Genomic DNA, 14056 nt, shown 5'->3' with positions numbered 1-14056 from the left:
AAAAAAAAAAAAAAAAAAAAAAAAAAAAAAAAATCTTTCCCTTACAATGCAGAAGTATTCTAACTACAATGATACATAACATTCTAGCACATTTTAAAGAGTATTTAATTTAAAGAAGAAAATATTTTACTGGATTTTTTTTTATTTTATTATTATTATTATTTTTTTTTAAAAGGAGGTTACTCATGAAAAAATATATTCTCTGCACAAACACCTCTAAATATCTCTTATAGACAGGACAATGTTGCCTGTTGGGATTAATGGGCTTAGACTGTAATTGCTGTGTCAATTATACTTCATATACAAGGGAGACTTGTAAGGGTATATTTTCTTTTTATGACCTAGTGACATAAAAGTACAGAGAGGAGTGTGACTGTATAGAACAAAGGAGTACAAGATAATTTTTCCATTTAGCTTTAGTATGCTTACCTGAGTAGCAAGCTGTACATAGACTCTCAACAACTGCAATAGCAGGCTGGACATAAGTTATTTTAATTGAAATGTATGATAAATAAACCTTAGCTGAATAATATGGAAATAGATTCTTGGGAAAGAAAGTGAAGTTGAACACGTTACCTACAACACTTTACACACTGACAACTAGAAAAGCACTGTGGTGGACAAACATATCTGCATATAAAAGAACAGACAGAAGCCTGCTTATTAGTAATTCACAGTGTGTGTGTGTGTGTGTATTTATAACAATTGGCCTGTAACTGTAGTCTTGACCTGCCTGCAAATTAGGGAATAACCTGCTGGTTTGTGGAAAGCTTATTTAGCCAGTCAGCCAGAACGTAGCTAACATGTTAAAAGTTAGCAGAGCAGCTCACATGGCGTGGGTCACAGTGGGAGCCCAGAGATTGTTGGATTGCACTACGCAGCAGGCATTGGTACTCCCATTACCAGCTGGATAAGTACCTGCAGCAAATCAGTAATCTCAACCCAGCCAGATATCTGGAGGCCAGTTTCTATCATTCAGGTAGCACCTGGTATGAATTCTGCTTGTGAGTTAACAAGCGCTTGTCAGAATTTCAGTCACTGGTGCCACTTTGAATTGTAAGATTTTAAGTTCCTCTTCGAGGATTTTAAGTTCCTTTGAACTGCTAGTGGGAGATGTGATCTCTTTGACAAGGCAAGTTAGAAGTGTCTGTGTCAAGCTGGTTAGGAATGAGATATGACTTAATGAGTTTCATTAGTTTATATAATGCTGAGCAGAAGTAAAAGTATACAACTTTCTACTGTAATGACATCACTGTAGTCTGCACTTGTGTTTGAAGATGCTTGTTCTAGACCATTTTTGCCCTAAAAATGGTGTTTTCTAATACAACTCAACAGCATTTGTTCAGAATATAGAGAATACTTAGAATAAATGATAATAATAAAAACCAACAAGTACTGAGATACTTTTTAAAAAATTTTAGGCCCCCTTTACAGAGGTGACATTTTACAAAGAGTGGATTAATGACAGCAAGAGTTACTTTAAATACTTTTAACTAGAAACTACTTCTATTCCTTGACATCCTTTTCAACCCTGCTCATGTAAAATAGTAAGAATCAACAGGTGAAACCAACAATGACAAACAGAGGTTACAGCATGCTGCAATCGAACCTAAACACATTTGGATGATGCTCTAGCTAGAACAGACTTATACTTTGCATATCACAGAATCAGAGCATGGTTGGATTTGAAAGCAACTTCTGCAAGTTTTCTTGCAAATGGCCCTTGCTCAAACAGTGTCACCTGGAGTAGGTTGCCCAGGACAACAGTTTTTGTTCATCTCCAAGGAAGGACTCTACAACCTGTTTTGCTACTTTGTCACCCAAAACAATAAAATGTTTCCATATGCTCAGAAAGAATCATTTGTATTTCAGTTTATGCCCATTTCCTCTTGTCCTCATACTGGGCACCACTGAAAAGAACCTATCACAGAATCATGTTTATCTCTGCCATCTTTTCATCCTCCCTTCAAATATTTGTACGCCTGAAATCAGCATCAACCAATCCACCCACATCTCCCCATACTTTGTCTTGGGATTGTTTTGTCTGAGTCCTTTCCTTATGCTCCAATATCTTGATCATCTTAGTAAAACTAGCTTGACTCTCCAGAACATTCATGACCTGCATGTTCCCGGGAGCCCAGAACTATACACTGTATTCCACACTTGGCCTCACCAGTGCTGAGAAGAGGGGAAGATATCGCCTCCCTTGACCTACTGGCAACACTCCTCCTAACACCCAGGATTCTGTTAGCTGCCTTTGCAGCAAGGGCTCATTGTCAATCCATGTTCAATTTGAGACCACCAGGATCCCCATACCCACCCTACAAAGCTGTCTCTGAGACTGTTAGCCCCAAGCACAGATTGGTGTATGTATGTGATGAATGTGTCTCTCCATTCCAAAACATGACTTCTCTGTACTTTGAGAACGTGCTCTTTATGATGTATCAAGCTTTCAGTTTGGAGATGTCATCTCTCCTTAAAATAGGAAAAATTATTTCCAACCTGTAGTTTACTCACATATTACTGAAGGAATAGGAAGCATATTGCTGTGATTTCTTTATGTATGAGTTGTCATCAGAAAAACGAATAACTATGTTCTTCTGCCTCTCTTCCTCAGAAGTATCAAAACAAAAAATGTCTACCCTAATCTGTCTGGTCTGTTTCCTCTGTTCATAATTCATGTTGCTAATAGACTTTTTGAACCTGAGAGTCCACTGTCAACACCAAGAAGTTTGGATCACGAATAAAAAGAACTTTGCTTGAAAAACAGTTGAAACACCTCAATCTTTGTTTAAGATGATTTGGAAGAATGTCAAATTACAGATGTAATGATTGAAACAACACATGCATTTAACAAATTTTCAACCTGAAAAACTTAAAGTATTGAAACACGCTACGTATTTTTGGAAACTATCTTAAGAACAAAGCCATTTTTATACTTTTGCTCTCTTTCAAAGTAGCGTTAAGTTGGTATTATAATCCCTCCAAAAGCAGTAATTTTTTTTTCATTATTTTTAATTTCCATGCAGAAAGAACGGGAGAAGGGATCTAATTTAGCATTTATGTTTCGACTGCCCTTCGCCGCTGGCAGGGTTTTCAGCATCAGTATGTTGGACACACTGCTGTACCAGGTACTGTGAATAACAACCACGTGCCTTCATTTCACATAGTCATGCCATGTTACCACCCATTTTTTCTACTTAATTGTTGGATTACCCTGTTTTCCTACATTAACCCATTAATGTAGGTGTTACGCCAGGAGCAATCAAAGGTAAAAGACCATAGAGCACATTCTATCTGACAGCACTACTTGCAGTTACCAACCCAAAACTGTCCATGAATATTCTGTTTTAAATATTGTAACACTGTGAAGTTCTCCACAGAAAAAACGGATAGTTTTGATACAGACTGTATAGAATACAGATTATAGAGACTGTTAACACTGGAAAAAAACAAATACTCATTGCCAATTTCAACAAAACAGTGCCTCTAATCACAAAAATCAATAGAAATATTTGTATGAATAGTTATCAGCAACCTTCACTTGCTGATAGAAGCTTTTATTACATTACCCTATCTTTTCCTCTTACTCTTGTTAACTAGACCTCCAGATGAGCAGCCATCACACTTTAAAGCCAAAGAGCCAGTTGCAAGTTATGTTCTAAGGAAAGACAGCCTGCTTTGAATGCTGCCCTTCTACACTCAAGAGGTGGCAATGAACAGACCTACCACAGTTAGGAGAGCACACATGGCTTTCTGATTCCAGCAGTCCAGTTGATAAGGAGATGAAACATTTGTGGTTTCAGCATATGTAATGTCCATTCCTGGTCTCCTTCGCATGCATTCCTACATTTAGTTTGGTTAGTCCTCTCTAATTTCTATCATTCTACCAAAACACTTTTGTTAAAGCAACAAGTCTGATCTGATGTAAGGCAGATTTTACCTTAATCATTAGCTGGACCAGCGAAGACAAATGACTCCAGGTCGAATTAAGATAATAGAAGCCTCACCTTAGTATTACCCACTACTCTATACTGCACCTCCACATGACATATGACAGCTTTTCATATGCAGAGAAGATAGTCATTAAAGTTTCACAACAAATAAATGTTAACAGGTTACTCCCATTGATAAACAGCTTAGTTTTCAAGCTACCTCATCATGCCTTTGACTCCTGTATGGACATACGCAGAATTTATTTATTTATTTTTTTTTTAAATCAATAGATTCAGCATGCATAAAGAAATAACTGTTTCTACAATTATAAAGATACTTAAAAGATATTGACTTTAAACACAGATGTACAGTTTCTGTGGAATTCACATATGGTGCATGTGGTTATCTGCTCATCTATTTATTGAAGCTTTTTTTTTTTTTGTCTTTCTGTGTCTTCTTTTAAAAATCTTGCAGTCATTTGTGAAAGATTATATGATCTCTATCACAAGACTTCTCCTAGGACTTGATACAACACCAGGATCTGGGTTTCTTTGTTCAGTAAGTTCTAAAAAAGTATCTTTACTATTATTACAAAGCAACAGAAAATGTTCCATATGGTCTGCAAAACACCTCTATCTTTGTAGAAGAGTTTCGTTTTTGTTGAATACCAAGAAAAGCCATCTGTTTCCTTTTTCAGGAGGGGGGAAAAGAACTGCAGGAAATTAGGTAGAAAACATGAATAGTTTAAAGTTACTCAAAAAAAAGCATAGAACCACCACCAAATTAACCAATCCACCCCATCACAAAAAACAAAATACATACTCTGAAGCATAAAGAAACACAGGAAATAGCAAGAAAAATGTAAGTTTGTTTGTTATTATTTTAATAGATGTATACAGCAGTTCAGTAACCAATTTTACTAACCAAACACAAGGGCTGCTCCAGAACTAACATCTCCTATTTATTATTTTGCTCATGGTGTCAGAGGCAGACACTGGTGGTATGGCAGCAGAGGTTGAACCTTCCCACCAACATTCCATTACATTTTGTTACTATGGAACAGATGGCAACAGAGTGGCAGTCAGACAAAATGACACCTGACATGGAAGTGCATTTAAAGCAAAGGTGTGCCACTGAATTCCTTCATGTGAAAATATGGCACCTACTGAATTTCATTTAGGCTTGCTGAAAATCTAGACATCACATTGTATGTCAACTCAGTGAGTGGTTCATTTCAGCAGTGGTGAACACGAATCATAAACCACGTTCTGGACATGCTGAGTTTTACAAGCACAGCACATAGGCTCTTGCTCGTTATTGCTGAAAACGCATAGCTAATAGCTGTGATTGTATTGAAGAAATGGTGTTTTGTAGCTGAGAATTTACTCTATCAAATAATGTTATTATGCTCTTTGTACCTATTTTAGTTCCCGTGGAAATAAGTAGGAGGTACTACTTTTAGAACAACCTATATTTATCAAAAACAAGAAACTCTTCCTGTATAGTACATCCTGACTAGTATTTATTCCTAATGCTATTTTACAACTGTTTCCAATCATAGGTAATGAAGGACAAAATTTAGTTTTATATAAATAAGCACCAATACGCATACCTAAACTGAAGTTATTTGGTGTATTTCAGTGCAGTTCAAAAGTCAATATCCTCATGCAGTTAAAAATATTATAAGTGGGTTACTCTATTCAACTTCATTTTCCCTCATACCCACCAACAACAGTAGCAAAGATACAAGTCAAAGTTGAGTCATTTGCCAGTTGTTTTGTAGTGAAGTATAAAGCATTATAGATTGTTGCTCTCAAAAATGAAGTTTGCTCTAATTGCTCTAATTAACGTTAATTGGAAAAAGTTTGTTTTAAAGAAAACCACTGCAGAATTTGTAGGTCAATCATTAACTTAGTTACAGTAAATGCCAATTAGCTGCATCTCTGACAAGATACTTGTGCAACTTGAAATAAAGCTTATGTAAGCTGTCAGTTATTTGAAATGAATTTAAGAATTCATTCTTACATATTAACGTTTATCATATTGCCTTCTTTCCTTCTCCCAAATACTCCACATGCAGCATAAAGCACAGTTACCAGGATGCATTCAAAATACGTGTTCAAAATATTTTTCTTCAGTCTATCACCGGTTTCTTACTACTGCTAATACTTAGTTCATCCTTTTACATTTTACTCATATATATGAACATCATGTGAAGGAAATTTTTGAGCAACTTCAAAATAAAGACAGGTCATTCCATCAGACTGAACCATTTGCACTGCAGCGTCTCCCAAATAGAGAGCAAGGGAACAGGGTCTACAAACTCTAGAAATTTCAGGTTTATTGTGGATGAAAGGTACAATGCTACAATATGATCATTACCAGCTAGCACCTGGTTCCAAAAAATTTTCAAGAGTGGTATGATGAACAAGAAGTAAACCCTCACGAGTTTAAGTTTTCTTCCTATTATTATTTGTTCAGATGAAAATCACAGAAGAGGATTTATGGATTAGGACATATGCCAGACTATATCAGAAACTTTGTTCTTCTACAGGAGACATTCCAATTGGAGTCTACAGGACAGAATCCCAAAAGCTTACAACGTCTGAAGTATGTCAGTTTACTATACTCTTGGGATTTGGTTACCTCTTATTTAAAGAATATTGGGGATGCCATGTCTGCAAATGCACTTAATTCCAACCCACTGAAGGTCACCATCTGCTGATGCATATACAGTCAGATTAACACTCGGCCCAGTCTACATACAGATTTTCATTCTTTTGCTCATCTACAAAGAAGTGGCTGACTGAAGGAATAGCTCAAGCACAGGTAGGACAGGCTCTGAGAGTTAGCTCTAGTCTGACCTTGCATGTAGTGGCAACTAACAGCATTATCAATAAGCTGTATGACCAGTGCAGGAAACCTCTAAGATTATTTTCAACACTGATAAGCAGAATATTGCTTTCATATTTTATTCTAATGGGAAAAGAAAGAAATTTAGAAACTCAGCAGCATTTCAGATAAGTTTGCTTTACTTTGAGCATATTATTAACTCATTCTGTTCTTAGGGATTCCATTAAGCGAGCAGCCACCATTTTCAAGTCATCTTTATTTTATGCTTTAATAAAAAAAAAAAAAGGACAAGGAAACAGCAATAAACCACCAATACTTAACACATCAAAATCAGTCACAGAACCAGAAGAACAGCTTGAGGTGGAAGGATCCTTAAGTTTACACAAATCCAAGCCCCTGCCATGGGCAGGGTTGCCACTCACCGGATGAGGATGCCCAGGTCCCCAGCCAATCTGGACTTGAACGTCTCCAGTGATGATGCATTTTTTTCCTTAACTGTCTTGCTAAAAAAGCAGCATAACTGTAACCCAAAGGTAGAAACTTCAGAGTACCTTACTTGGAAAATGTGCCCTGAATCACACTGGTAACAGGCGCCTTTTGCCTTTTATCTTAAGAGAGCACTCAGAGCAGTGCAGTGGATGTTGAATTACTTCCTAATGAATTTGAAATATATATGATATATATGTGAAATATATATGAATATATATATATATTAGTTTAGATAGCTTCAAGTTACATAACTTGAATTTCTAAAAATAGGATGTTCAACTACACCACCGAAAACATTTTACTCCACTTCTACTCTTTAATGCCCTTATTCTCTTATCACTTTCCTTTCAAGTCTCAAATCTCTATCAACGTAGAAGAATGGGAAGACACTAAGGACACCAGGGAACAGGTTAACTATCGTAGTAATCATCGTAACTCAACATCTAGTGATCAGTCCGATCACCCCTTGTTACGACGAAAAAGCATGCAGTGGGCTCGACGGCTGAGCCGAAGAGTACCGAGACACTCTGGTAAAACAGCTGAGAGAATAAGCCAGCAGCGAATGAACCTTTACAGGAGGTCAGAAAGACAGGAACTTGCTGAGCTTGTGAAAAACAGAATGAAACATCTGGGCCTGTCTCCAGCAGGATACGGTACGCAATACTTAATGAAAATACTAGCATCATGGAAAAAAAGCCTCATCTTAATGGATGCCATGAACTAAAGTGACCACAGTTACTTACAAATCTTCATGTATGGGAATAATCCTAAAGCCAATTTTACACCTTCAGCTTTCTTTACACTGATAACATACCTCTGAGACCTCCAATTCTAAATTCAATTAACTGTGAATTCACTTAATCCAATTGAGGCATAACACTTGTTTGGTCACCTGTTTCACAGGGGCATGATGGTGCTAATGCACTGGTGAATGCATTTGTATAACTTGCTAAAATACTTAGTACTGTAATAATTGTTAAAATTGGTTTTACTATACAGAATTAAATTGCACTGGTAAAAGATCACTTCAGCTTTGTAATTGCACCTGGATTCAGAGTCAATTATTCTCTAGACAGAAGTACTTACAATGGTGCAAAATATGTGATACAGGAACAGAGGAAAGTTGCACATAGTAGAAAACAGTCATTTTTAACCTGCAGAACACACTCCAAACAGTTCATTACTAAGATTTAGGAATTGCACTGAAACTAGAACTGGGCTATTCCGCATTATTTAATTTTCACTTAAAAAGAAGAAGTATGTACAAAATGTTTATTCATTTTAGACCTATTAGTCTCACTGTGACACCCTAAGAAAAGTGTTCAAAGTAAACTACAGAAAAGATAATGTCAGTGATAGCTACAGTTAGGCTGAGACTTTACTTAGCGAAACTTTCCAAAAAAAGAAATACCGATTGTGTTTTCTCTGTCTTCCACATTCTGACCCACTGGCACAGGTGAAAAAAGGAAACACTTCATATCAACTAAATTTAGAAATGGATGAGAATTTCATACGCCTGCATTTAAGCTTGGCTACTTCCCACTTGCTAACATAAGCCATGTAACACATTGGTTGAAGTAAAACTGAGTTGTATTGAGAATTGCTGTAACTGGAAAGAAGTGCAAAAGAATATATTTCAGAAAGAAAGCATGTTTGGAGAGTGGAAAACTCAAAAGTCGATACATCAGATAGTTAGAACTATTTGGTATTACCTTGGCACCTGATATATTTTATTTGTCAACTCTGAGTCAAAAAAGATAAACTTTCAAAATTAGGTTGTTACAAATTATACTTTTGATGATATGTTTTTAAACCTAATTTGGTACATTTATCTTTGTCCTCTAGATGAAATGAATGATCATCAGAACAACCTTTCTTACATCCTGATCAATCCTTCTCCAGATACAAGATTAGAGCTGAATGATATAGTGTAAGTTAAAGAAAAAAAGTCACAAGAAGTGTAAAGTTTCTTCTCTCATATTTCTGCTCAGGCAATGGGGACACATTGCCATGCACCTGAAAAATGGATGGAAAAGATGGAGACTTCTATCTAAATAGACATGTAATGGTACTTATATGTATACATAAACATGTATTTAATTCTTTATGTATGATGGTGTAAAATACATATTTTTTGATATCTGCTTAACTCCATTTTCTCTTATCTTGGTCTGCATATGTATAAAAACTAACCAAGTTCACTGGATATCTTCACAGAATTAATAACCTTGCTTATAATCAAGCTACCCAGTTTTAACAGGAAGATCAACCTTTTGAATCAGTGCTTTCAAATGGGATTTTGCAGTGGTCTTTGAATCCATGATACAGCAGAAAAAAACATCTCATACAATATTTGCGCTTAAGATTATTTGAACACAAATAGCAGGACCTAAATGCAGAAATTCCCCTACTCACAAATTCCAGAGAAATTAAAAATCATATTAGATAATATTCAGCTTTGAACTACCATATAAGGAATCTGTAAATGCTGAGACAGTTTAACTGCACTCAACACAGCATTTGCAGCAGTTAGAATTTCAAGTAGTTCTTTCTCAAGAGGAGGGGTTCATCTTGAGTGTATCGGCGTATATCAAATGTATCAACATCATGCTTTTTATTTGTTGAGCGTAGTTAGAAGTGTGTCCCTAGCCTTCACACAAAAATTTTATAATTTACTCCAATTTACTTTTGCCCCTTCTTCAAAGCATAATGAATAAAGCAAATGCATAAATACAGAGAGTTATTGGCAAACTTTTGTGTTCGGTGACCATAGTGGATGCTCAGGAAAACAGCTGATGCATCCAAAGGTCAAATGGGCTCTCAGACAAAATTAAGGTTTAACTGTTTCTAGTACATACAGATGATGCCTAGGTAGACACAGTGTGAAACTACTATCTAATGTGAGTGGACTTGCCAACTTGTCCAAGTTAACCAACAGAAACTGGATTAAGTCTAACTCTTCCTCAGAACTTCCCAACAACATTATAATAGTATGTTTACTAATCCTTGCTTGTGCCAAGTCTGTTTAATGAGAATTGTAATTTCTTTTGTAGATACTTGATCCGACCTGATCCATTGGCTTATGTTCCAAACACAGCATCCATCCGAAAAGACAGCTTCTGCAATACAGTGGGACAAGATACCAGAGAGGAAACACAACTTTGATATGCAATTCAACAAAATTAACAGTTTTATACACATAGTTTCCTCCAATCATTTTGAAAACTAAGTGGTACATTTTATTCAGTTTTTGGAAACAAAGTGACAGTAGGTAAGTCACTTATTTTAGAAACACGGTCTCTAGAAACTCTTACGAGTTTCCTCATGATTGTCAAGCTTGTAGCCTGTTCAACATTGTAGTTGAACTTCAGTTTAGCAGAAAACTGTTATGATTTAACCAATATGAAGAAATGATTAAAGAAGAGACTCCAAAATGTTTCACTTAGAAGCTTCTAAGTATATCTATCAAGGTGGCAGCATGTCTGCAAATAAGTTCCCGACATAAATCATAAAAGATTATCTGATGTCCATCAAGGGATCATGTATGCGTAGCAGAAAATAAGTTAATATTTAAAGTTATCAAAGAGGATGTTTGTGCCAAGAATACAACCTCTGAGATAATTTTCAAGCTTAACTTGTCACCCATTTATATTTGAACAGCCTTGTTTTACTCCCATTATGGCCTCTAGGACTTGAATGTTTGCTCTGTGAGTTTACAGATGACACAGCTTAGTCATGCTGTAGAGATTGACCTGAGGCACATCTACTGAAAAATTAGCTCAGAGAAGCTCAGAGAATCTCACAGAGGCATTTCAAGAAGGAACAATTCATAGAGCAAGCAAAGCAGAACTTTTAAAGGAATTATATAAAAGCAGTCCTTTACATTTGCAAAAATCTGGTAAGAATATGTGAAGCTACAAACAGCTGTAGCTCAGATGAAGAATGAATCATTTAACATGAGTTTTCAGTCACAGAATGGCTTGGTTGAAATGGAACTTAATTATCATCAAGTTCCAATCTACCTGCCATGAGGAGGGTTGCCATCCACTAAATCAAGTTGGTAGCAAGAAGACTCAATGGATGATGCCAAAGGCAAGTGTCTCTCCAGGGAGCAACTAAAACCACAGATTGTTCCCACTCCCACGGCGATACCAGAACTCCCAACTGTTCAAACTACAAGCATACCCCATTCATATTACCCAAATACGATACTTGTTCATATGAAACTACATATCATAATGAAAATGAGAAAAGCTTGTAATCTATTCCACAAAATGAATGGAGCACTACATGAAATGGATTTGAAGGGTTTGGCATTCAATACGCAAGAAAGCATCTACAGTGTATGAAGCATCTGAAGCTGCTACAGAATCTCCAGTCTACATATACAAGAATCCCAGAAGTTTTGGTCAAGAATTTACAGAAGTAAACATAGTTGTACACAATCTTCAAAACATTCTTGCTTTGCCATTGATCATGAAAGGGGAGGAAGGTCCTTAAGGTTCAAACCATCCTGCTACAACAATCAATACAGGACTGTTACAAAAAAATTGACATGTGGACTGAAGTTGCAGAACCGATAATTCTTTGAATTCCCTTGATGTTCTCTGTGTACAGAGAAATCCAGTCTAAAAACATTTTTTTATTATTTGGAAAAAAAGCATAGCTGATATTGTTCTGAAAAATAAAATGCCAAGCTGCCTGAAGAACAAGCAAGTATGCTTATCAGTACTGCAAGTACGTAAAAAATCACATCACACTCCTGTTAGGAATAACACAAGGTCTGCTATTATTTCTTCTCTTCCTCTTAATTTTTCCAAAACTAAACTGTAAGGAATTAGAGGTCTTAGAGCAAACCAAAGCAATCAGATGTTTCAAAGCAATTGAAACAATTGCTCATACCATCTCTTAGACAGAATCTTGTCCAGATTGCATCACAGAAACTATCACATAGAAATAATTGTTTGTAAAATGAATAGCCTTCTATTTTTAATACCTTCAGAGAGAAGACTATGCCAGTTGTATATTTCCAAGCAAGAGAAGTGTTTTATAAAATGTTCACTCCAAAATATTAGAACAATTCTGTGTTTCATACTGAAGGTCTTTCTAACACAGCCTCAAGTAGGCAAACAGAATTTCAGAAACATGCCTAGTATCCACAACCAGCAAGCTACTCTGCTTTTCACACAGTATATCCCGGAGTCATCCAAACCAGACATTATCTGTACATTGCCTGATGTAACCGCAACAGATTTAAAGACTCTCTGCCATAAGAATAGTTAGGGCTCCATGCCTGGCATTTACCATCCTATAAACAAGTAGAAATAAGTAGTTAGGCATATTCATTTTTCTACCCAACTCAGTGGAACAGTAGCATCTATTGTCACTTGATATTTCCTAGACTTGATGGATTTTTAATTGCTCAATAGCCCTAGAGACAGGTAGAGACAACTTGCAGCATGTCTAAAATAAAGCAAAGATAATTTTTCTGAATATAAATGCTTGGTTCTTTTCAAATTCTACTGGAAGATGAGCAAGGTAAAAGCTAGCAGCTTCTTTTGAGACAAGTCTAATAACACATTGATGATGCACTGCTCTATCCCGTAATTCAAGATGTGCCACCTTTCATGCTGGAAGCAGAACAGCTTTGCTTCCCCAGGCACATCTTCAGACCCCATTCTAGTGGGATTTAAGCCTTTCAAGAACCATACCGAGTACTCTACATTACACTGAATGAGATAGCACACATATTCCTTGATGGCCATGAAGGCAGTTCTTTGAGGATCACTTTACAGGCAATCTTGTGTTCACATATTTCTTGCTAAGATTATCAGCAATATAATACAGCTGGACTGGAGATCAAGTTGAGAAAAAGTAATATCCATGCTCAATGCTAGAGGAGGGATGACAAAGCTTCAGAGTCATTGGGTCCAGAAGACTTGAACAGAGTTGTGTCTGATGACAGTTCACTCAGTGAATACAGAGATTAAACTTACGATCATTTACAAAAGCAAGTGACTAAATTCTGAACCAACTGTCAGAAGCCAGATGGCCAAATAACATCTTTTCCCCACTCAATCAAAGAAAACAGCAGATTTCAGTCTGTATTTAACTGTATGTACTTTTTTTCTTCTCTTTGTAACTCATATTAATAGCAAACCAGACATGCTCTCTTTACCAAACGCTTCCTTGAACAACTACGAGGAAACCTGGAAGTCAAAGGGACGAAACATGTTATTTATTCTACAATAAAAAGTCACAATAGGTATTACCGTGGAATACACTGTGTTTCCTTTACTGTTCCACTCCAGTTCCAGAACACGCACTAACAAAACTTGAGTTCTCAAAATCTGTAATAGTGTGAGTTAATGAAGTTTTCATTTTAATTTCCAAGTCAAACTGTTACAATATAGTTCCTTCAACCATAGCTTCCTACCTTTGTAGCAAATTGTGTACTTCAAAGTATTTAAGTTACTGAAGACTTCTTATACATCTGTTTACTACCGCACCAACAAAATGCAAAATAAATAGTTTTTGGGTTTCAGCTATGGAGGAAAAATTAAGTAACAGCAAATGCACCCAAAACAACACAATTCTGTAGTTTCTAGGCAGTAAATGCTGAAAACAAGTATTTTGTAAATTTGAAGCACTGATGTATGAGGTTTTGATGAGCTGAAATCTACTTGATATCTGAAGGAAATCAGTCATTACAATCCCAAAACAAATTAATAAAAACAAGCAGTACTACATAATAACATCAAGTACACAAGATTATTTA

General features: G+C 36.2%; 1 protein-coding gene across 5 annotated transcripts in view; it reads left to right on the top strand.

Moving 5' to 3' along the window:
- KCNT2 (potassium sodium-activated channel subfamily T member 2) overlaps positions 1-13808 on the top strand; it is a 116770-nt gene extending 102962 nt beyond the window's left edge. For 3 of the 5 annotated variants that reach the window (XM_042819339.1, XM_042819336.1, XM_042819340.1), the window contains 6 exons: positions 3030-3131; positions 4411-4494; positions 6418-6546; positions 7631-7931; positions 9124-9208; positions 10332-13808. In XM_042819339.1, coding sequence (XP_042675273.1) covers positions 3030-3131; positions 4411-4494; positions 6418-6546; positions 7631-7931; positions 9124-9208; positions 10332-10443 — 813 coding nt within the window. In that variant the 3' untranslated portion in view covers positions 10444-13808. Of the gene's footprint in view, positions 1-3029; positions 3132-4410; positions 4495-6417; positions 6547-7630; positions 7932-9123; positions 9209-10331 lie in introns of those variants that run through there. The other 2 variants (XM_042819338.1, XM_042819341.1) reach the window with 2 other exon arrangements.
- Positions 13809-14056: the final 248 nt, after the last annotated feature.

The sequence above is a fragment of the Centrocercus urophasianus genome, unplaced genomic scaffold (assembly GCF_019232065.1).
Source record: "Centrocercus urophasianus isolate 14NV4802_14NV808 unplaced genomic scaffold, USGS_Curo_1.0 seq_18, whole genome shotgun sequence".
NCBI lineage: Eukaryota > Metazoa > Chordata > Aves > Galliformes > Phasianidae > Centrocercus > Centrocercus urophasianus.
Note: the sequence above shows the minus strand (reverse complement) of the source record. Positions and strands in the feature narration are given on the sequence as shown.